This window comes from Convolutriloba macropyga, chromosome 1 (genome assembly GCF_964194025.1).
Source record: "Convolutriloba macropyga chromosome 1, txConMacr16.3, whole genome shotgun sequence".
Taxonomy (NCBI): Eukaryota; Metazoa; Xenacoelomorpha; order Acoela; family Convolutidae; genus Convolutriloba; species Convolutriloba macropyga.
Genome location: NC_134468.1, coordinates 55,623,100 through 55,646,625, shown reverse-complemented (window position 1 = coordinate 55,646,625; position 23,526 = coordinate 55,623,100). Strand labels below are relative to the sequence as shown.

At 32.8% G+C, this 23,526-nt stretch overlaps 1 protein-coding gene across 10 annotated transcripts in view; it reads right to left on the bottom strand.

The window, feature by feature from the left end:
* Positions 1-23,526, bottom strand: part of LOC142340538 (uncharacterized) — a 100,041-nt gene that overhangs the window by 10,077 nt on the left and 66,438 nt on the right. For all 10 annotated transcript variants that reach the window (XM_075391136.1, XM_075391176.1, XM_075391158.1 and 7 more), the window contains 2 exons: positions 9,393-9,573; positions 377-526 (listed from right to left, as the gene is read on the bottom strand). In XM_075391136.1, the coding sequence (XP_075247251.1) occupies positions 377-526; positions 9,393-9,573 (331 nt within the window). The remainder of the gene's footprint in view (positions 1-376; positions 527-9,392; positions 9,574-23,526) is intronic.

Genomic DNA, 23,526 nt, shown 5'->3' with positions numbered 1-23,526 from the left:
TTTGAAAAATACGATTAGGCTATAATAGCTTGGGTGAGCATTCTTTTTCGGTTTTTGTAACTAGCTGGCAAGAATTTGTGGCCTCAATCTTGTGGAAACATTTTGGAGCACCAAAGAGCTATCACGATGCTTTTTACAGTCAACATCTCACAGAGCTAATCATTTTCGCTTTGAACTTCATACTTTTTTAAAAACTTGTCAAACTGGGGTGATCAGAGGTTGAGAAAAAACTGGTTCACATTTGAGAAAAAAACGGAATATTATCTCCAAACACACATTGCCGAGCCGCCTCGTTTATTCTTTAGTTTAAAAAATCGGTATAATTGCTTTATTATGTAGTCGGAGTAATCGGATGAAGTATGTGATATTGCCTTACACTCTGCGAATGAGGACGTGGCTCCTATGAATGTGGTCCTGCCCCTCTCCCCCGGGAAGAAGTTGAAGGCGGAGGTGAAGTAGGCAATCAGGGCCATCAGACTCACCACACTCGACATCGTGATAAAGGACCTACTCGCATTCCACCACTCTACACACAACACAAACCAAAACTAGATCAATCTTTATGCATTTGTCCTGCATATCGAATCAAGTCTTAATAAATGCAGTATCTGGTTCCATAACTGTAACATTTTCAAGGTTCTTGCAACATTGTCACATGACCTATCAAGATTTATGTACAGCAGGTTAAGTGACTATCATGAAGTCTCTGACCAAGTATGTCATTCATCGAGAATCTCGTAGCGATTCCAGATGTAAGTGAAAACTTTAAAACGTATAACCTTTTTGGAACAGGCGACTTTACAATTTTTAGAATTCGGCACTGTTTATAGCAAAATCTGGCTTATTGCAGAGATCTGAGATTTTGAAACCTTCACGTGAGTGCTTTGCCATCATAACTGGCTTTAGCAAAGGTTTATTGCAAGACAGTTTGTAATGTAGCAAGCGTATAAAAAACAAGAACATTGAATGAGTTCAGTAAAACAAATTGAGACGAAAATGAAGTACGTATGTTTAGATAGCTTTTGCAATGTACTGTGCAATGTACTGAAATCAACAGCGAACAATAATTTTTTGAAACAGTGTTTATGCGACAGAGCGATCTTTCGGTAATTTGAGCTATTTGCAGACTGAAGGTGTAATTTAACTAACGTCCGTCGTGTAAATTTCAGTGCAGATATAAGTATTTTTCCTTCTTTGTTCTTGGTAAATTGTGCGTGAGTTCGAGCAAATTGTTTCAGTCGACTACATTTACCATACAACTGAGAGGGGGAGGAAATTAGTACAGGGGAATGTTTGAGGCAGTTAGCAACGACAGCAGTTAATGAACCAACAAATGCTACAGGATTATTCCCCACTCCCACCCACCATTTTGAGCAACTGACCTTCTACTAAAATAGTAACTTCTGCAATAACAACAACCTCTTTTCAAAGTTTGCCCAAAAGCCTAAAATTTTCCGAAGCATACGTTCACCTAATGGGCTCACTATATGTACTAGATAACATACCTTAAGTCAACGTTGAACTAGTTTTTATCATTAAAAATCTAACCTTTTTTAAGTTTCTCATTATTATTTTCATCAAATCCAAACGGTTAACCACCGATACAAAACGAAATTTGTGTCAAAAGAAAAAAAGAAGGAAGAAAAAGCAAAACCATAACGGACTAACGTAACAGAGAAGGGGGTGGGGAATAAAAACAGAGAGGCGGGCAAAACTTCCCAAAATTGACTTTAAAATAATGAGATTATAGTTTTGGCGAATGATTTTGGTGAATTCTTTGGTACTATATAGAGCTCTGTAGCACTGAACAGACACACATAACCCTCGAGCTCGAGCTTCACCAATTTATCCTCTTTTAAAGGAAAAAAAAAGACAAAAGTATACGACGAAAAATTAATCCAGCTCAAAAGAAAGTATTAAATCTTATGTGAGCATTTGTACATAAAATTGTGTTTGTGCATAAAAGGTACTTTATCAAAAACTAAGTGGCATAAACTCATACTCAAACAAAACGCCGCAGAGGTATACCCCAAAACTTTCGCCTTAGTAAAATTTGCTTGGAGTCTGGATACCTAAAATCTGCAAAAAAGGAGACAAGCTTAGTATCTATTCAAGAAGTTCAACAGTTTTTCCGGAATTGAGATACACTCAAGCTAGAAAATAAGTGACAAGTCATGTAATACTTTATCGCGCGGTATATGTATATGTTTTTTGTACTCAATGTATTCATTTTTTGAGCGGAACGTATTTGTAATCCGCACTTAATGTATTTATAATCCGCAATTGTACCAGAATGGAGCATCTATTTGCAGTAAAAATACAAAGCAAACGAAAAATTGAAAAATCTAGTAAAATACAAATATTAAAGCGGGAAACTCAGTAATAGTACGAAACTGAAATCTATAACGCTGAAGTTACTGATTTTTGTTGACTCATTCAATTAACTATTAAAAATCCGTCAAATTGTGTTCTCTATTTTACACGTTACATTAACACAAAAAAGATCAGGATTCCGTCAAAATAAAGATCTTATTAAAATCGAAATTCAAATACAGAAAAAATTGAAAAAAAAAGACTGTGTTTTCGACCAGATTTTTTTTTTGCATTAGATCGTTTCATTGTAGTTTTATGCTTTTTTAATCACTTGCCGTCATCAGTTTGATTTCTGAAAAAGTACTCAGTCTGATTCCCAGGAATATTTTAAACGAGAAAATCAGACGATCTCTTTGACTTAAATTGGGTGTGTTTTCATCATGGTGTCTCTTTGCCCAAGTTTATACAAATTTTAAAAGTTTTGCCTGAAGTTTTGATGGGACGCGTTTAAAAAATTTTGTCTTATCTGTTTCATTTTTTCCTGAAAACGATATTTTGAGAAAACATTTTCCGTGGTCCGAGCAAGAGGTACTGAATTAAAGTTGTGAATGTTCTCCAACTATTACGAGCTTTCTGTAACTTCCCGTATAATCGCTCAAATTGTATCTTCACTATCACCTATGAACTCTAGTACGAGAAAAATGAAAGATCTGAATTGATTCTGCTCAACTTATTTGTTAGACCTATCGATTTTTTAAATAGCAGTACGCCCTTAAATTTCAGCATAAAAAGCATACAACTTTATCCCAATAAATCATTTTTAAAAAGAGTATCAAAAAGTTGAAATCTAAAGCCAAGATGGCACTTTTTGGTCGCATTCATATATCAACAGAATAAAAACAAAATGGCTGTATAAAATAACGGAAAATCAAACTACTTATATATACAAAACTATAACATGCTAAATGCCAGAAAACAGCCGTAATTGACGCGCCAGTGTTCTATTTTGGTGTTCAGCCAAATAAATTTTCTGGAAACAGATAGATATCGTACTTAGTGCAGCTTCTAAAGAGACAATTAGTAGACTTAATGCTAAAAACAGCTTTCAATCGCTTTAATGAACTTTGATAACCTAGTGTACTACACCTTATGAGTGGTTCGTCCCTATTTTTTTAATTTTGCTCTTCTGACTTTAACCGCATTCACTACTTTGCATGATTCACGAGCGAAAGAAAATAAAATTCCATAAGTTGAAAAAGTCAATGAGATAAGTCAGGAGTCGAGCTTGAATAATGTGGCTTATGAAGAACGAAAAACATGACCGAAAAGTAAAACGAATTAAAACATATGAGAACTTGTCCTGAATTATTCAAAAACTTATTTAACTAAAGACCTGACAATTAATTTTTTGACAGCAGCCTCAGGATAAAACAGGCAAAGACAACATGACCCTATGTGTGCAAATATTAGCAAGAATCTAGAAATACTGAACGATTTTCTTTCCCAATATCTGGTGTTTTGAGAAGCAATCAAAATAATAATGATACTATGAAAATGTTGACCCTACGCATCATTGCAATTTGGAAACAATGCAACAACCTAACAACCTAATGGGAATCATTGGCAGACAGCAAAAGGAGACATAAACTATGGAAGTTGGAAAAAATTATAAAAAAAAGAAAATTAGTGGATTCAAAGTAAAATAAACACATAGATACATATTCCAGAATATTTAACCACAACACACCAAAAAACATTAGAAGTTGTAAAAAGTTTCAGCAGTTCCAATAACTGAAAATGGGACAAAATAACTACAAATGAAGGCACGATACGCAGATTTAATTAAACTATTCGAAAACAAACCTTGTCTTAGTCAATTAAGAAATTACGTAAAAGTAATGCAAATACGTGGACTCATATTACGTCTCACTGCAAAGCCAATGAAAACAGTCTTTTTTTTAGAGTGTGCGACTAAATCACAAAAACAACAAAAAAATAGACTAAAAAATCAACTTTCAAAGTTCAAGTCTCAAAACTAAAAACTGTTTCCTATGAATATATCACTTAATTAGATGCACCTTTTCTTTATTAGCAGCCAATGAAAGCTGTCACTAATAGAACAAGAAAAAGAACCCCTAATTTCGATTTGGCTTCTAACTTTTTTTTCAAAAAAATAACAGTTTTAAAGTCAACACAAGCATTAGCTACGCATTAGTATTTTCAGTTAAATAAATCATTATTAGCAACCAGAGAAAGACCTGTCATTAATGTGAATAATTGGAAAGACATCAATAAGCGCAACAAATACAGGTAAAAATCAAAACCTCAGTAATATATTTTGAAAAATAACAGCTTATAATGCATAGACAGCAATAGCCATGACATGAAACAATTAGCACGTTTGATTAACGCATCCTTAGCAACTGAAGAGAACGGACATAGATGAAATTGGAGATAAGACAACATGATGACATAAACATCGACAATTTTTTCTTGAAAATGTTTTGTTTCAAATTATGGAAATCAATAGCTTTGAAAAGAAAAAATAAATTGATCAACATAATCTGTATTGGGAAATAATGAGTTCTGTGCCTAACGCCATGAAATGATAAGACAGCAAAAAGTTCAACCAATGCACAAAAAATTACTATAATTATGAGAAAAAATAGTATCAAAGTCATGGAAACTACTAGCTATGGACTCAAGCTATTAATAAGATTCTTTTATTTCTGATCAGCAGACGGCATTACCTGTTTTTAATGATAGGACATGAGTAATAATAAAAAACACAATATTTGAAAATTCTCAAACTTTTTATGATTAAAAGTAGTGTCAGTTTTATGATAAACTACAGCTGCCCATTGATGAATTCATGCAACAGCAAATAGACGCAATTCATACACATGTCTATTTTTAACACATGTCTCGAGAGAAGAAACACCGAAAACAGAACTTAAAATGAAGCACGCGAAAAAAAGCACTCTGAAAAACTGAAATTTTTTTCAAACACCATTGTCTCATAACACTGTAACGATAGTTTGAAAAAAATCATGCCTCATACTAAATGATTTTCTGCTCCCGTTACAATTTCAGCGTTACTAGAATCACTACTCTAATTTGAATCCACATTGACGCAAAGAAGCGAAAAAAAGTGTGAACAGATCATTACAAAAAGACTTAATAAAAAGACTCAATACTAGAAACAGCTTTCAATCGCAGTAATGAACTTTGATAACCTAGTGTATTACAACCTATGACAGCAATTATAGGTTCGTCCCTTTTTTAAATTTGCTCTTCTGTCTTTGACCGCATTAACTACTTTGCATGATTCACGAGCGAAAGAAAATAAATTTCCTTAAGTTGAAACACTCAGTGAGATAAGTCTGGAGTCCAGCTTGAATAATGTGGCTTATGAAGAACGAAAAACATGGCCGAAAGGTTAAGTGAATTAAACCATATGAGAACTTGTCCTTAACTAGTCAAAAACTTATTCAACTAAAGACCTGAGAATTAATTTTTTGACAGCAATCTCACGATAAAACAGGCAACGACACCATGACCCTCTGTGTGCAAATGTTAGCAAAAGATCCAGAAATACTGAAAGATTTTCTTTCCCAATATCTGGAGTTTTGAGAAACAATCAAAGTAATAATACTTTATGCAAATGTTAACCCTACGCATCATTAGAATTTGGACACAATGAAACAACCTAACAACTTAGTTGGAATCATTGGCAGACAACGCAAAATGGAGACGTAAACTATGGAAGTTGGAAAAAAATAAAAAAGAAAATCAGTGGATTCAAAGTAAAATAAACACATAAATACATATTCCACAATCTTAAACCACAACACACCAAAAAACCTTAGAAGTTGTAAAATGTTTCAGCAGTTTCAATAACTAAAAATGGGACAATTTAATTACAAATGAAGGCACGATACGCAAATTCTTTTAAACTATTCTAAAAAACGTTGTCTTATTCAATTAAGAAGTTACGCAAAAATGATGCAAATACGTGGACTCATATTACGTCTCAATGCAAGGCCAAGGAAAACAATCCTTTTTGAGAGTGTACGACAAAATCACAAAAACAAAAATGTAAGACTAAAAAAATCAACTTTCAAAATTCAAGTGTCAAAACAAAAAACTGTTTCGATGAACATATCACCTAAATAGATGCACTTTTTCCTTATTAGCAACCAAATGGAAGCTGTCACTAAAAAACAACAAAAATGCAACTCCAAAGCTTTGATTTGGCTTCTAGTTTTTTCAAAAAATTAACAGTATTAAAATCAACACAAGCATTAGCTACAGATTAAATTTTTCAGTCAAGTAAATCATTTTTAGCAACCGGAGAGACCTGTCATTAATGGAAATAATTGGAAAGACATCAATAAGCGCAACAAATACAGGTAAAAATCAAAAACCAATAATATATGTTGAAAATGAACATCTTATTATGCATAGACAGCAATAGCTTTGACCTGAAACATTTAACACATTTGATTAACACATCCTTAGCTGCTGAAGAGACCGGTCATAAATGAAATTAGAGATAAGACAACATAGTGACAAAAATATCGACAGTATTTCTTGATAATAATTAGTTTCAAATCAACGAAATCAATAGCCTTAAAACGAAAAAATAAATTGATCACCTTAATCTGTATTGGGAAACAATGAATTCTGTGCCTAATGCCATGAAATGATAAGGTAGCAAAAAGTTCAGCCAATGCACAAAAATTCACTATAACTATGAGAACAAAATTATCAAAGTCATGGAAACCACTAGCTATGGACTCAAGCCATTAATAAGATTCCTTTATTTGTGATCAGCAGACAGCAGGAACTGTTATTAGTGATACCAATTGATAGGACATGAGTAATATTAAAAAAAAACAATATTCGCAAATTTTTTATGAATAAAGTAGTGTCAGTTTTAGGAAAAACCACAGCTGCCCATTGATGAATTCATGCAGAAGTAAATAGACGCAATTCAAACACATGTCTATTTTTAACACATGTCTCGAGAGAAGAAACACCGAAAACAGAACTTAAAATCAAGCACGCGAAAAAAAGCACTCTGAAAAACTGAAATTTTTTTCAAACACCATTGTCTCATAACACTGTAACGATAGTTTGAAAAAAAATCATGCCTCATACTAGATGATTTTTTGCTCCCGTTACAATTTCAGCGTTACTAGAATCACTACTCTAATTTGAATCCACATTGACGCAAAGAAGCGAAAAAAAGTGTGAACAGGTCATAACAAAAAGACAGCATACCAATACAATCCATATACTTTATTGTAAAAAGGAGGGCGCCTAAATGATATGTGGTGAAAAGCTGACTGCCTAATTGAGGCGTTGTTTGGTGAACATATGGGGACGGGGGTAGTGAGCGCGGTTGGGGGTGAGCGATTGGAAGTACTATGGAATGAGCTGGAAGAGTGTGATGTCGTTGTGTGCGGGAGGAAATGTGGGAGGGGAGTGAACTGGTGGTATGGAGTTGGAAATTGAGAGTAAGTAGCAGTTAAGTAAATGGAGAGGAAGGGGGAAGGGTGGGTGGGGGTAAATGCGAGGGGGTTAGTTGGGCGCGGGTCAAGCTAAGATCCGCCCGTCATGCCACGGAATTTTGTCTCTAAAAACAATTTTGATAAATCGCGTAATTAGTAAAACGTTAATAGATCTTAAATCCTACTCAACTTTACCTGTCTCTCTCATTTTTGAGGACGGAAAATCAAACAAGGGGACAAAAAATGTCGTACAGGAAACCGCAAAAAAAACGCCAGCAGGGCTAATATAATTGCAACAAACTTCATTTGAGAGCAAATAATATACAGCTATAGACAGCTCGTCTGGGATATTAAAATCTTCTTCAATTGAAAATGCAGATATTGCATCAAAGTTTTATCAAATATTAGTTTATTTTTTCAATATCTGCAAATATTTCTCTGTTTCAGGAAGAAAACAATTCGTATATTTTCGCAATGTTTTGATTTTGGTTTCACTGCAAATACAGTATGTGTAATCTGCAAACTGGATCTATTATTCTGTTGCCTCAATGTTTTCAGTAGTACCAACTTATTTCATTTTCTAATTGCCCTGTTTTTAAAACTGTTTTTTGAAAAAAAAGTACACAAGTACTTTTCAAGTCTTGATCAAGTCTTGATCAGTACTTCTTCAGTGAAATATACTTCTTCAGTCTTGAATTGTCAAATCAGTACTAATCCCGTCTTATCTCAAGTCTTAAGACATGTGAAGACATGTCAAGACTTGCTCAAGACATATCAAGTCTAACCAAGACTAGACATGTCTTGAGTCAAGTCTTAACAAAGACTTGACAACTCTTGATTATTGTGCGGTTAGGCAAAGTAAAGTTCTAAGAAAAAAATATTTACAATTAATGAGTTTCAAAATTACCACAAATTGGTAGAACGATTTTTACGAGATATTTGCTAATCTGGCCAACTTGGTTCTGTATTGAGAATATAATAACTTCAAATTCCCATATATTTACCTCAAAACCAAATTGTTTTCCTATGAGCAGAAAAAAGTGGCCATGACTGGTATATTTGGGCGATATCAGAATTTTTTCATTCTCTATCAAGAAATCTTTGTGACAATGCTCGAGTTGTCTTGTGCGTCTTCTTTCACTTTGGAAAGTTTTATAGGCAGGCCACTGCAAGTGCCGGCCTTCTTCTTTCGTTACCAAACGAAAGCAAATCAACAATAAAAACGGTGCTCAAAAATTGACCCAAGATTTGTCAAGTCTTGGCCAAGACTTGCATAAGTCTTGTCAAGTCTTGGCCAAGACTTGAATCCAGAATTGTCAAGACTTAAGACTTGATTTAAGACGTGCCAAGTCTAAAGAGTGACATGATCCTAGAGCTCTGATGCAGTACTGATCCAAATTACAATTTTACTGAATCATTACTGATTCAGACTTGGCGTTCAGTCCACATAAAGGATTCCTTTTAGTTCGTTATTCAGAGGCTCCTCTCAGATTAGATTTATTCGAGTCTGGTGAAACTAATTGACGTGTTAAATGAAATGAGGAAACTACATTGTTACTTTACCTGGGAATCCGCTGATGTATTCACAGGGTGGGGGGTCTAACTCTGGCGAAGTAGGCGCAGTGCAGTAAACCCACAGCCCATAATTGTCTCCCTTGAGCACGGAAGTATTGGACAGCCGTGGGTTTCTCAGTAGCCAATAAGTGGTAAAAGCGCTCAGGGCTATAAGAGCCAAAGAAGCGACCTGTAACACCACATTTGTGTAGAATACCAAGTCAGAAATATGGCAACATATTTGCGCAACTCTTTCAATGTGTTCTCTCAATTTGCTTTTCATCTTTTCATTTCACAAACAATCAAAATACAACTGCAAATAATATTCCATTCTTCACTGAACTGTGGTGTATAACTTTTTGAGGATACAAAACATAATGATGGCTGCTCGATCACACAATTTTGACTGATTATGTAAAAAAGGGTAATATTTGCACAGCTTGGCAGGAAAGAAAATAATTGAATAAGGAAATTGAATCTAAGCAAAAGTTTGGCTTATTTGGAAACAAACAAAAATTTTAATGGCCCAAAAATAGTATTTTGTTCACGCGGTCGTGAGGAATATACAATTGAATTTTCCATGGAGCGGGGCCATTATTGGGATGCCAGACTATCCCTTTAAAGTTTTCTTCCGTATTGGGCGAAGAATTCGAGGGTAGCCGGTTTCTCAGGGAATTTTTCCGAGCTGACCAGGCTCAGTGAGAATGTTTTATATAGTTAGGGGGTAATAAAAGCCAAAGTAGTAAAAGTAATTATAATTTATTCTAGACAACTAGATGAAAATTTGCGGGAAAAGACCCGCATTTCACCAGATGAGGTCTTATTTGGTTGACAGGGCATACAGTTTAAACTGACAACAATGGGCCACGTTTTACCCCCATGGCGCCCTCCTTCCCCGAGACTATTCCCAAGAAAGTAAACAAAAATAAACAAAAGTAAACAGGCAGTCCAACTGTGAACAACACCAAGTGTTGTCAGTTTTAAAGCAATGCGAAAAAAAATTAAAACGATTCCAAAAAAAAAGGAAATATTGTCTCCGCAATGATCTGAACTGCGCAATATTAGGAAGCGAATTTTGTTTATTATTTGTAATCGAGCGGAAAACAGAGTGGCCAATTTTATGTTACCCTGGTGAATGTGGCCATTTATGATTTCTTTTCATGTGTTGACCCCTATAATAACTCTGACCATAACATTTACGTATAATTTCCCATGATACATTTTGCTTTCCTAAGCTTTCATAATAAAGTTGAGCAGTGACTTAGTAAAACGAAATGGCTCTTTTAAAATGAAAGCACTGCCACAGAGTTGCTAAGTCCATTTTCCTTTGATTCCCGGTGTTGCCTTACCAAAACAATTAAGGATTATACCAAGTGCTAATAGCTTTTCATAATACCCCCCCCCCCCACGCCGCCGCACACAAACACACACACACACACACACACACAATTGCACACAGACACACACACACACACACACACACACACACACACACACACACACACACACCACACACACACACACACAAACAAACAAACAAACAAACACACACACACACACACAAACACACACACACACACACACACACACACACACAAACACACACACACACACACACACACACACACAATTGCACACACACACACAACCACACTCACGCACATATATTTACTCAAACACCTCCCCTAAATAAACTTCGGCAGGGACATGGTACAGGGTGGAACACAGCCCATAAGCGTGGAGGGACAAAGATGAACACAGTGTTAACGATTTATCGTCGTCTCCTCTTCCATGGGCTAGAGATCCAGTTGTAGTGATTAAACCAGGTGTACTCTTTCCTTTTAAGTGTCAACAACAGAGCCAGCTAACCAATCTATCACTTTTGCAAGACCAGTTAAAAAGGAAATACGCATCATTATACCTTAAAGAGTCCGAGCTATTACGGCTATATTTTAGTATCAAAGCTTGAACAAATTTTTAAATTTCAAGTCCATTCGATGCGAGACAGTTGCTGCTAAATATAAACACACGAGGACTAAGAGATGCGCTAAAAATATCTCAGACTAACACAACAAATTTCAACCAACATTCAAAGAACATTTTTATAATTATTTCAATTGTTTTTGGATCCTCAATTTTTGAGGGAAAATTGCAGAGCAATAACTTTAGACACATTATACTGGAGATTATAGTTTACGTATTGTAGGAAATTTTATTCGACTCGAAAAAATTTACACTTTTAATGACGCATTCAAGGCTCAAGGCGACGAATTTTTAACCGACAAATCACTGTTTGCACGATAAAATAGAAAAATAATTAGAGTTTTTTGTAAGTGATGCCCTTGATGTTTTTAAAGCACCGAAAACTTGTTTTGAAAAAAATTATCCAAATGATTTGAAAAACATGTCATGTTTTGCCACAGCGAAGAAATTAAACTGAGATTTCAGGCTAGATCTCTTTCTGAAATCACGGATAACCAGATTTGATCACCTGTATTTATTTCCAAAAGTGTTGAGACCATGGGCACAAATATTATGAATGAGCTCAGCACCATTGAGAAATATAGACAGCGAGGGATGCTGTCAATAGGTTAAGACTTCAGACGCCGTTATTAGAGGCAAAGTTTGGCATATTTTTCAACTTTCAAAAGTCAGCAGTTGCCAATTAATTTTAGCCTTTTCATATTGTGAATTAGAAAGGGATATATTTCACGAAAAACTTAGTTCGAGAGCAATTATAAACAACAGTTTCAAAATATTTGGTCTGCTTAATCCGGGCAATTGTGATCCATTAATTGTTTTGCACGAGTTCAAAAGCCAGAATGCCAAAAAATTTTAAAGTTCTCGGGCTCAGAAAAAAACCCTCTTTGATGTGAACAAATAATAACACTGAAGGGTTCATCAATGAACATAAACATAACCAACTAACGTCGTGCAAATTGCTCTCAAACAACCGGCGAGAGGTTGGCTTGAAAAATAACCAGCTACGGCTTAGGGATGCTAGCATTAGGGGTGCGTGAGCTAGCATTAAGGTGTGTGTGTGTGGGGGGGGTGGTAGGGTTGTGGGAGAGCAGGACAAGAAATGAAGGGGTTCAAATTGCCCGATTCTAGCAGGGTCGACGGGGGTGTCGGGGAGGGGTGACTGAGGGGTGGGGTGATGGGGTGTGATTAAGGGGGTCAAACTTTTAAGATTAAGAACCCTTCGTCACACGATGAAGTTGTTTCCTAAAAACAGTTTTGGTGAATCGGGTTCTTAGAGTAAAGTAAGGCTGATAGCTCTAAGAGAACTTAATACCCTCCGAGAGCTACCTTCTTTTTATCCCGTTTTTGAGGACTAAAAATCAAATGAGTCCGAGGAAAAGTTGATCAGGCCAAAAATTGCAAAAAAAAGACCGTTGGACTAATATAATTGCTACAGATAACCTAATTCTCATTGACTTAATGACCGGGCTTTATCGGTTTATCCCGATTCTTTTGATTTTGCTCTTTTGATTTGGACCGTTTTCACTATATTGCGTAATTCAATGCATGAAATCATTTAAAATTCATTCAGTTGAAACAGTGAGTGAAGTAAGTCAGAAGTCAAACGTGAAAATTGTGACTTATGTAAAACTAAAAACGAGATCAAAAGGCAAAGCGAATTTTAAAAAAAAAGGAGAGCGCTTGAATAATAGCCGTTTGAGAGTCTGACAGCGGCTTTTAATTATAATTTTAATTACAATAATTTTTAATAGTAAAAATTTTGAATTGCGTAATAATCAGATACTTTTGCGACGCTTCAAATTTCTGTAAATATGAATAAGCACATCAAAACTCAATTTTTGTATGTATCACCGAAATGCATTTACAATTTTTTAGTATATTGATAACCGCAAACTGTGGAAATCAAAATCAAAATCAGATGCAATTCAATTTTCATAACATTTTTTTTACTTTAAAGAAAATTGAAGTACTAAAGTTAAGACTGCTTGTTTTCAATTAAGTTGTACTCATTACAACAAGTTGCAAGACATTCGCTCTCATGGGTGATGGAAGGGTAGAAAATTGAGCGGAAGTTAAAAATGAGGAACAATGACCACTGAAAAAAAACACAGCCAAAATCTAATTTTGCTCAGTAATTTTTCACTGAGAGATCTAAGTTAAAGTCCAAAAACGCCGAAAAATGTTGTCGCAAAACAAATATTTTCAAGTTTTAAGGTTGAATAAATTTTTATACGAAAAAGCGGGAAAACAAATGCTGTTGAGATTTGAGATAAAATGTTATATCGCTACTTCTAGATGGGTTAGTTAGGTGCTCTGTAAATGCTCTAAAAATCTTTATCTAAAAATAGTGTCCAGACCTTATGAAAGCAATTGAAGGTTACGTTTTCCTTCATTCCGTTTTCTTTATATAACATTTGTTGAGCTGAATTGGTTATGCGTCAATAATAATTTGCACAGAACTATTACCTTCGATTTGAAAATCTGAATACTTTTAAGATTCCAAGTAACGTAATACGCAGACAAATAAATTCACTAATGGGGGTTTCAAATGACGTCATTAGAGGTGGATGTTTTGGAAAAGCGTTTGAAACAAACTTTTAATCACTAAAAATCTCAATTTTACGAAATGGACATTATTTGGAAGTAAACTTTTCAATGCTAAAATGATTCCGAAAACCAGTTTATTAAGTTGATCTTTTAACTTTGTATGCTAAACCACGTTCTTATTTTCTGCTTGCACAGACAGAATACTGTAAATTAGCTTAGAAATTAAAAAAAAATCTTCAACTTGGTGCTCTGCGTCCAGCATTACATCCGACTGCATTCATATTCTCTTGTCTCAGTTAACTTACGCTGGAATATTTTACAGGAAAATAATGCTCCATTGCCATACCAAATACAAACTACACCAACGCTTCCTCTTGTTTCCTAAAAACTCTAAGAAAATCATTTTCTTTCTTTTTTCAAGAATAACAATCCGTATTCAGATATCTTAAACAATCTTCTCAAGACATCTGAAACGTTCTTCTAGCAAACCTAAAGTAAAAATATTGAATGAAAAAAATGATCCTTAGTCACATAATTGACTTGCACATTTGCAGCAAGTGAACAATAATTGGACACGTCAGAATTCCTAGACACGTACAAAAGAACTCAAAAAATCCAATAGGCTGAGTCGTACCACAGATGACGCCGAAACAAGAAATTCACCGCTCAATTACTTGAAAAGACGCCAAAAAAGTTAACCGAGACCTTTTTTGTTTTACCATCTTTGACGCTTGAAAACAAGATTAACGATTGTAACAACAAACAAACGCAATTTGTAAAGCATAGCATTATTTCCCGAATAGCAGCGAAAAAATTGACGTGCCGTTGAATATGTATATCAACAAGTACAGAATTCAGTAAACCGAGTTGCCAATCCAAATGTACTATCCCTTTAAAAAACTATTTTTTTCCATAGTTTTGTATGAACGATTACTATATCCTGTTCACCTTGTTTTTTGAGTAGCCTTTAAAATGTAGAAATACTTAAATGGTCTAGAAAAATTCTTAGTAATTATAAGATACCTTAACATTACTGTCGCAAGGACATTTAGAAAGTCGGAAACTTAAAACGGCTACAATTTTTTTTTCAGATCTGAAATCAACTACAAAATGGCTTAGTTTTTGGTCTCAAAAACTTAGCGAAACTAAAGTATTCAGACAAACTAATCAAATATGTAATCATTGTTAAAAATGTTGAAGCTTTCACACTGACGGCCAAATTTGATGCGTTTGAATATACTCATTATCTTACGTATAAGCCAAGAAAGAGGTTTGTTGACCACATACGAACGAAAAACTCTAAACTTTAACTTTCATATGTTCAAAAAATTTTTGACTCTCGAATCTTTTCCATCTACAAGAAATGAAAAAACTTCACTGGCCCTTAAAATTCGATAAATTCAGAAAATGACAAAACTTTTCAAAAAAATGAAAACTATTGCGAATTTTGTTGAAATGTTGCTAAACTTCGCGATTTTGATATCTTCAGTAATATATCATTGTCACCATTCAGTAAGGAAATATCAAGCTTAGAAAAACTTTCACTAGCCTATAAAGACTGCAAAACTTGATTAATGATAACAGTTTTCCAAAAAATGGAGAAAAGTTTCAAAAGTTAGCCAAAAAATTGCTAACATTCATGATTTTAAAATGTTGAAAACCATCCCATTACCAAACCAAACAATGTATCAAAGTACTATAAACCCCTAGAGCACATTTACACCTGAGAATAAACCCCTTTACACCCGAGAAGCTGGAGAAACTCAACTCAAAAAATAACAGAAAACGTTTATAGTATTGCAATTTTAAAAAAAAACTGTCATAAATCTTGACATAGAAATGTTGAAAACTATTCCAATGCCACTAGAAACTAAGCAGTAATTTCTTATCAAGCCCTACAAGAAAAGAGTAAACAATTTTAAAAAAATGGCAAAATTTTATTTTTTAAATTGAATATCATTTTAAGCTTTTAAGTTTGCAGTACCAAACCATATAACTCAAACAAAGGTCATAAAAGTAGTTATCTCTCGCGAAACAACTTTCCAAGCTTTGATAAACAACAATTTAAGACTGATCAAATTTAGAAAACTAAAAAAACACAAAAACGAGAGAAATTGCAAAATTTTGGACTCAAAATCTCCTAAAAACGATCTTTTAGCATTTAATATAGGCCTTCCCAATAGACGCAACAATCTAAGCACTTTGAAAGATCAAATTCAAGAAAATGTGGGAAAAAATCCTTTAAAAAATATTGCAGTACAAGTATTGAAACCAAGTCAAATAATTGAAAGAAAAACTAAAACCTACGGTACTTGACCAGCGAACGAATTTACAACGCCAGAATAACCGTCTCACATGTTTGAAGAAACTAAAATAATCAAACAAAATAAAACAAAATTTTTTTGTTGCTAAAAGTTTGTACACTGAAAGCCAAATCTGAGTAATTAAAAAACACCCTTTAACCCCCGCACAAGCCATAAAAAGGTTTAAATTGCAAATAAAGATAGAGAAATATAACTAATGATTTTGAAAAATGAAAATTTCATAACTTAATGAAAGTTTCGCGATATTAATATCATCAAAACCAATATTTTCTTTCCCAAATATATCCAGTAACTCGTCTCCAAAACCTAAGAAAATTTCACCGGACTTTCAAGATCGATAGACTCATAAAATGACATTTTTTTGAAGAAAAAAATCAGATTTTGAGAACCTGTTGCTAAAATTTATTTGAAACCAAAATCTTGAGGACCATTTGATTGTAAACTATTATCCGACCCTACAATTGGTTCCATGGCCCCAGAAACAGGAAAAACTCCCAAAAAAACAATTACAAAAACTCGGAAAAACTGAAAAAATTAGTATCGATTTGCGTGTTTATATTTGCAGTATTAAAACATATAGCTAACACAGATAATATTAAAACTAAATGTCTCTTGAAAAAAACCTTCCTTTTTACTTTTCACAGATGTCAATTTAAGACTGATTCTGTGAAAAATTTTTAAAAAGACAATAAAACTTAAGAAATTGATTGGGATCAGAAACTCCTAAAAGCAACCTTTTATCACTGGATTAAGACATTCCCAACAGTTGCAGCAATCTAAGCAATTGAACGACCACAAAAACAGTCTATTGTTCTCTAATCAAATTCAAAACCCAATGGGCGTTCAGTTTTTAAAGACCAAAGTAATGAAAAATTTATGAAAAGAAAGAGGTGAATGAAAAACTTGAAAACTCTTAGCGACAAATTTAACAACAGAACAATTTGATACTACAAGCTAATCACAAAACGTTTTATACATTTAAAGATTTATCAAAATAGAATTGGTATTGTGGATACTGTGGTTGTTAAGGTAGTGAAAACCGACAAACTTCGTCCTTTTAAATATACCCCTTTACCAACGCAAAAGCTTTGACTTTGAAAAAGTATATTTGACAATAAGGATGGTAAAACTGGAGAAAAATAACAAATTTAAAAAAAACGAAAAACTGTTAAAAATTAGTTAACGTTGTTGAAATTCGTGACAATCCTCAAACCAATTCCTTGTCTCTAGAATCTGTCTAGTAACCCAACTGCGAGAACTAAAAAATTTCAACGGAACCTAAAGATCGATTAAACCATAAAGTGAGAGATTTTTCACTAAAATTTACAATTTCAAATGAAATTTGCAAAATTTTATGATATTTAAAAGGTTTCATTTGCGACTAAAAACCACTAAACTAAAAAAAATTGAAAAATTTTTGAATTTGATTGCAAAATTGCTAAAACTCGTGCATATAGACTAAAAAATATAAATAACAAAACCAATACAAGGTTCACTGGCCAAACTATCTTGACAAAATAGTAAAAGTTACGATTATTTTGGGTTGTCAAGTTTTCATTAGTAATATAGCCCACAAAAAGGACAAAAAGCAATTATGTATTGCATAAAGCTTTTAACAAATTTGACAAATATCAGTTCAAGCTTAATCACACCAAAAACTCACAAAAATAACACAACCTGAATAATTGCACCATTTTGGGCTCAAAAACTCCTACAAACAAGTTTTGCTCATTAAATTTAGTCTTTCTCAGAAGTTGTAACATTTTAAGCACTAAAAAGACTACTAGAGCCAGCTATGGGCCTCTGATGACACCTTATGCCCGCTGAGGGTTACCTGTTGTCCAGTTTTGAAAGTTCAAACTCAATGAAAAATGTGTCAAAAATCTTATAAAAACAACAGAGTACCAATATGACCCAATTCTCCAATTTTTGGATTGGAAAAAAAGCAGTCCAGCAACATAATCCAAATTTTGTGGATTGAAAAAACGACACAGAACTAACGCAGTTCAAATCTTTCGGATTGTAAAAAGACAGAGCACCAATACAATCTAGTTCTTCAATTGTAAAAAGAAGGAGCTTCAATACAAAACAGATCTTGACAATACAACTCTTTCAATGCAAAATGTAAAATGACCAGCATCACTGACCGACAACTATTTGAACAGTCCAGCAGAACACTTGACAGTTACGATTGAGACAGATCAAACAATATGAAACATATTTAGAGAAAAAATTTATATGAGAATTTGAATTGCACACAGTTTGTTGTTAAGGTATTGAAAACAAAAATTTCATACACAAAAACGCAAGACAGCAAGAAATAGAAAAATAGTCAGCTAACAAAAGTCTTTCTTAACGAAAGAAAAGACAGAGAGAGGCAAAACAATAACAACTCTCAACATAACAAACTGAGGAAATGAGTAAAAGCTTCAAAAAAAATTCTAAAATTTCAGAAATTAAATGTTTTGAAAACAATGTTCCGTTGCTATATATTACACAAAAACCCAGCTACAAGATTTCAAGAATTAAGAATCCCATGAACTGATAAAAACAAACAACTTCAAAAAATTTATTAATTAAAAAATTATTACCAAAAAACAAAAACAAACCTTCACAATAAAGAAAAACATTGCAAACTTGATTACGACTTTGTTTGATAACAAAAAATATTACGAACGTCCTTTCCACAATTTCAATAGAATTCAAGTACAGAAATCTTCGAAGAAATTTGCATACCCATCTTACAAAAAATAGGACAAATTCTAAGAAAAAAATAAAAAAAGTCAAAGAGAAGAATGAAAATCTGCCCCAAAACTATACAACAAACAACTTGACCTAATAAAGCCAATTTGATTTTTGCAAATTAAAAACTAAAATAACAATTACTATTAGTTGGCAGAAAAATTTGAAGTAGAGTTTATGAGGAAATAATTTTTTATCCAGAATGGAAGAACAAAAACTTTGGAGCCATCCAAAAATCCTACAGGATAAAAATAAACAGAATTAACGAAAACAACAAAAACAGTACAAAAGTTTTGAAGTTGGCATTCATTTGTAGAAATCGTTCAAGTACTTTATCTAGAGGTCTTGAAAACCACACAAGTATTGGTTTTGCTAAAAGATACGCATCAAAACAGATCGAAAATGAATACAACATCAAAAAAATGATGGGACAAAATATAAAATATTGATTACTTGAACTAAGTCTTGAACTAATGAGTCTCAAATCTGATGCTTTCCCAAACTACAAAACTTTACTAAAGGGGAGCGGAAAACCTGCTAGGCATACTAGATAACAAAAGAGGTTCAATAATAAAGAAAATATAAAGAGGTAAATATATAACTTTATAATTTTATAAACATTATAAATTTAGAAATAATTATATATATATATATATATATATATATATATATATATGTGTGTGTGTGTGTGTGTGTGTGTGTGTTTATCTTTTTTTGTTCAGACCCCACTTAAGGGGGAATGAACTTTATTCTCAAATGGGTTTTTTGTTCAGTCAATTTTGGCCAATCGATATATTCATTTTAGAGAAATGCGAGTGGTATCATTAAAAATCTCATCCAGCCTAGATTTTGAAATTAAAAAGAGTTTTTTGAGTTTCGTATTTTTCGAGGAGTTATCGAGAATTGAAGTTTTGTGTGAACACGTGATATTTGGTATGATTTCGTTTACTTTTAGTGTAATTTTTCTTCAAAGTATGATTTTTTCTTTAAAAATTTTTCATTCAAAAAAAAATTTCACGCCACAAAAAGAATCATTTATGTATTCCTATTATACGAAAGATGATAAAAAGACTAGTTCTGGTGTCATAGGGAAGTTTACTATAAAAAACTTGAACTCTATATGAGAGTTTTTTTTTAGAAAACTTCAGATTTTTAAGTCACCTAGAGACTGATCACTTTTCACATCGATATTTCGTTAATGATAAACCTGATTTACTGTAAAATGACGCCTATTGAACAAAAAACACGTTTTCAAGGAATCGCACATGTTCTTTATGGCTTCGACTCTGAGCTTTTGCAATTTTCAATGAAATTTTGATTTCCTTTTCCAGGTTTTACTGAAATTTTGCAGCCCTATGGTATAAAATCGTTGACTACAATTGCAATGGGTTTCGTAATGAGCAACAGTGAAGCTATTCACAGCTTTGATTGGACAGCTAATGGTTGTTAAGTCTTTACATATAATTTTTCGGAATTTTTTCTAAACATTAACCGATCATAAACTTTTTTTTGTAAACTGTAAGACAGCCTCCGTACTGACAGGATCCCCTTCCTCTCTACTGCAACCAAATCTAATCTGCTTATCGGATTTATCTTCTAACTATTGATTTTATGACTTCGATGCCACACGATTTTAAAAACAATTTTAAAATTTTTGGATCATAGATAAAGTTTTCACAGAAAAGCATATGATTTAAATGGCTTCGACACTTTCTTCTCGCCCTTTTCTACTGATTTTTGGTTTTTGACTGTATCTGTTGTTGTTTTCATGGTCATAAGACTTTTTGTGATATTTTATTGATTACCCATGCATGACAAACCCTTTTGTCCTTCTATCGAGACATGACTGAGCGTATTTTTTTTTTACTTCTATTGAAAGCTATTAATTTATTGTCTGTTAAGACTTTAAAAATAATTTCTCAAAAAAATTTTTGAACATAAACCAATTTTAAATTTCGTTTCATGATTTGTAAGAAAATCTCAGTTTTGATCAGAACCCCTTCCATTCTTTGTTCAACAATCTAAATTAATTTCATTACCGTTTTTCTCTAACTCCTGGTTTTATGGCCTCGATGCCACACGATTTCAAAAAAAATATAAAACTTTTGGATATTTTTGTATTTTTAGTTCCCGTTGAACTCTTATCACATTATCCTAATGTTGATAGCTCCCATTGTTTTTGAGAACACGTTAAATGGAGCATAGAAAAAACTCTCAGATAAAAGGATATGGTTTAAATGTCTGCGACACTTTCTTCTCGCACTTTTCTAATGAATTATTGGTTTATGTATTTTTTTTGTTCTCATAGTCATCAGACTTATTGTGATATCTTAATGATTACCCATGCATGACAAAAATCTTTATCCTTCTATCAAATTAAGACTGAGCGTAATTGTTGACTTCTGTTAAAAGCTATTGAAATTAATGGCTGTTAAGACTTCAAAATTAATTTTTCGAAAAATTTTTTTAACATTAACCAGTCGTTAATTTATCCTCGTGAACTGTACGAACGTCTCAGTAATTACAGGAACTCCTTTTTGCTTACTTTAACAAATTTAATCTAATTTTCGGCTTTATCTTCTAACTATTGGTTCGATAAAATCGATGCTCGAGTTTTCATAAATTTCTTTTAGGCCTTTGGAAAATTTTTGGATTTGCTTTTGTTTCTTCTGAAATCTCATCACTTTATCCTATTATTGTTAGTTTGAATTGGCTTAAATGGACGTTCAAGGGATCATAGATAAAGTTTTCAATGAAAAAATTATGGTTTAAATGGCTTCGACACTTTCTTCTTGCACTTTTCTACTGAGGTTTTGGTTTTTGCCTGATTTGTTGTCGTTGTTTTCTTAGTCAATGACTTTTTGTAATGTCTCATCGTATTGATGACCCCTCAATGACAAACATCTATGCCATCCCATCGAGGCATAACTCTTATGCTCCCATCGAGCGCTTTTATTGCCTTTCGCTGAAAGCAATTGAGTTGAATAATACTACCGGTTTTCTCAGAAATTTCTTCGTTTTAATGTATTTGTTCATATTTATTGATATTTTGAAGCCATACTTAAAAAACGATTCTCATGCTATTAAAAATTAATGAATTATAGAAGAGTCATTACCAAAAAGTTATTTTTTAATGGCTTCGACAATTTTCGCTCAATTTTTTTTTGAAATAGCGTTTTTTGCCCGTTTTTTAAATCTTTAGGTAGGCTTAAAATGCTGACCGGTCTTAAATGCTTGTAACTGAGTGTTCAAGGATTGATGTTAACCGAGCCAGTCACTTTATAGCGTATAGTGTTAAAGTTTATGATATTGTACATTTTCAATTGTTTTCCAATTTTTTTCAGTATTTGTTGTTTTTTTTCGTCAACTTAAATTTTATTCTCATCCTTGAGAAGTGTCATTCAATTTCTTGTATTCTTGAAAAGTTTAAATGTCCAGTGGTATCATGTTGTAACTGATGTTTTGTTTGTGGACAATATGCGTTTGAATACAAGTTATAGTGGTGTACTTGGGTTTCTTTTTCTCTTCTATTAGCACATTTGCGTAATAACAGATCCCAAGGATTTCAAAATTTGGCCCATATACAGTTGTTTAATCTTTCAATATAATTTTAGTTGCAATAGAATGAACGAAAAAAGGAAGGAAAAATACATAGTATTCTGATACCAGCTAATGATTTTAATGGCTTCAAAAACTTGTTTTCGCAAATTGTTTACTTTTTTTGAGTTTTTTTTTTGCTTCTGTAGTCCGTTTCTATAGCTTAATCTAATCAACGACAGGTTTTATTGGTTTCATAATGAATGTTTAGTAAGTTTATGAGGAATTTTTTTCTTAAAAGCTAATGCTTTTTAAGACTTATTATTTAGTTTTAAAAAAAGTTGATTGACTTTTCAATTTCGCCTTATTATTTCCTTTTGTCGACTTTGTTACGTAGTCTCATTAAAGAAAAAAGCCAACTGCTGTATAGTATGGACAAAGTAAGTTTGGGCAGTTAAGGTTCTATACGCATTGCATATTGGCTTTGTTACTAAGTGCGTTCAAATTTAGATACTTAGTTTTTGCCGTGGAATTTCTTGTTTTTGCTTCTTTTGTTGTTTGTTTTCTTTGTTCCGCAGTTTTTTCAGTGAAAAATCTCGTAAGCGCTGTAATGAGGCATGGCATTATGTAATTCAATAAGTAGTTAGGTTTTTCAACGTTTTTTTAAACTCAAACATCTATTTTACTATCTCTTCATTTGGTTGACAATTATGTCAAAAGTGTAGATGTGCTCGGGTTGGAAAAACAAGTGCGAACGAACATTAACGAGCATCCTTGTTCATATATATATATAGATATATATATATATATATATATATATATATATATATATATATATATATATATATATATATATATATATATATATATATATATATATATATATATATATATATATATATATATATATATATATAGATATATATATATATATATATATATATATATATATATATATATATATATATATATATATATATATATATATATATATATATATATATATATAT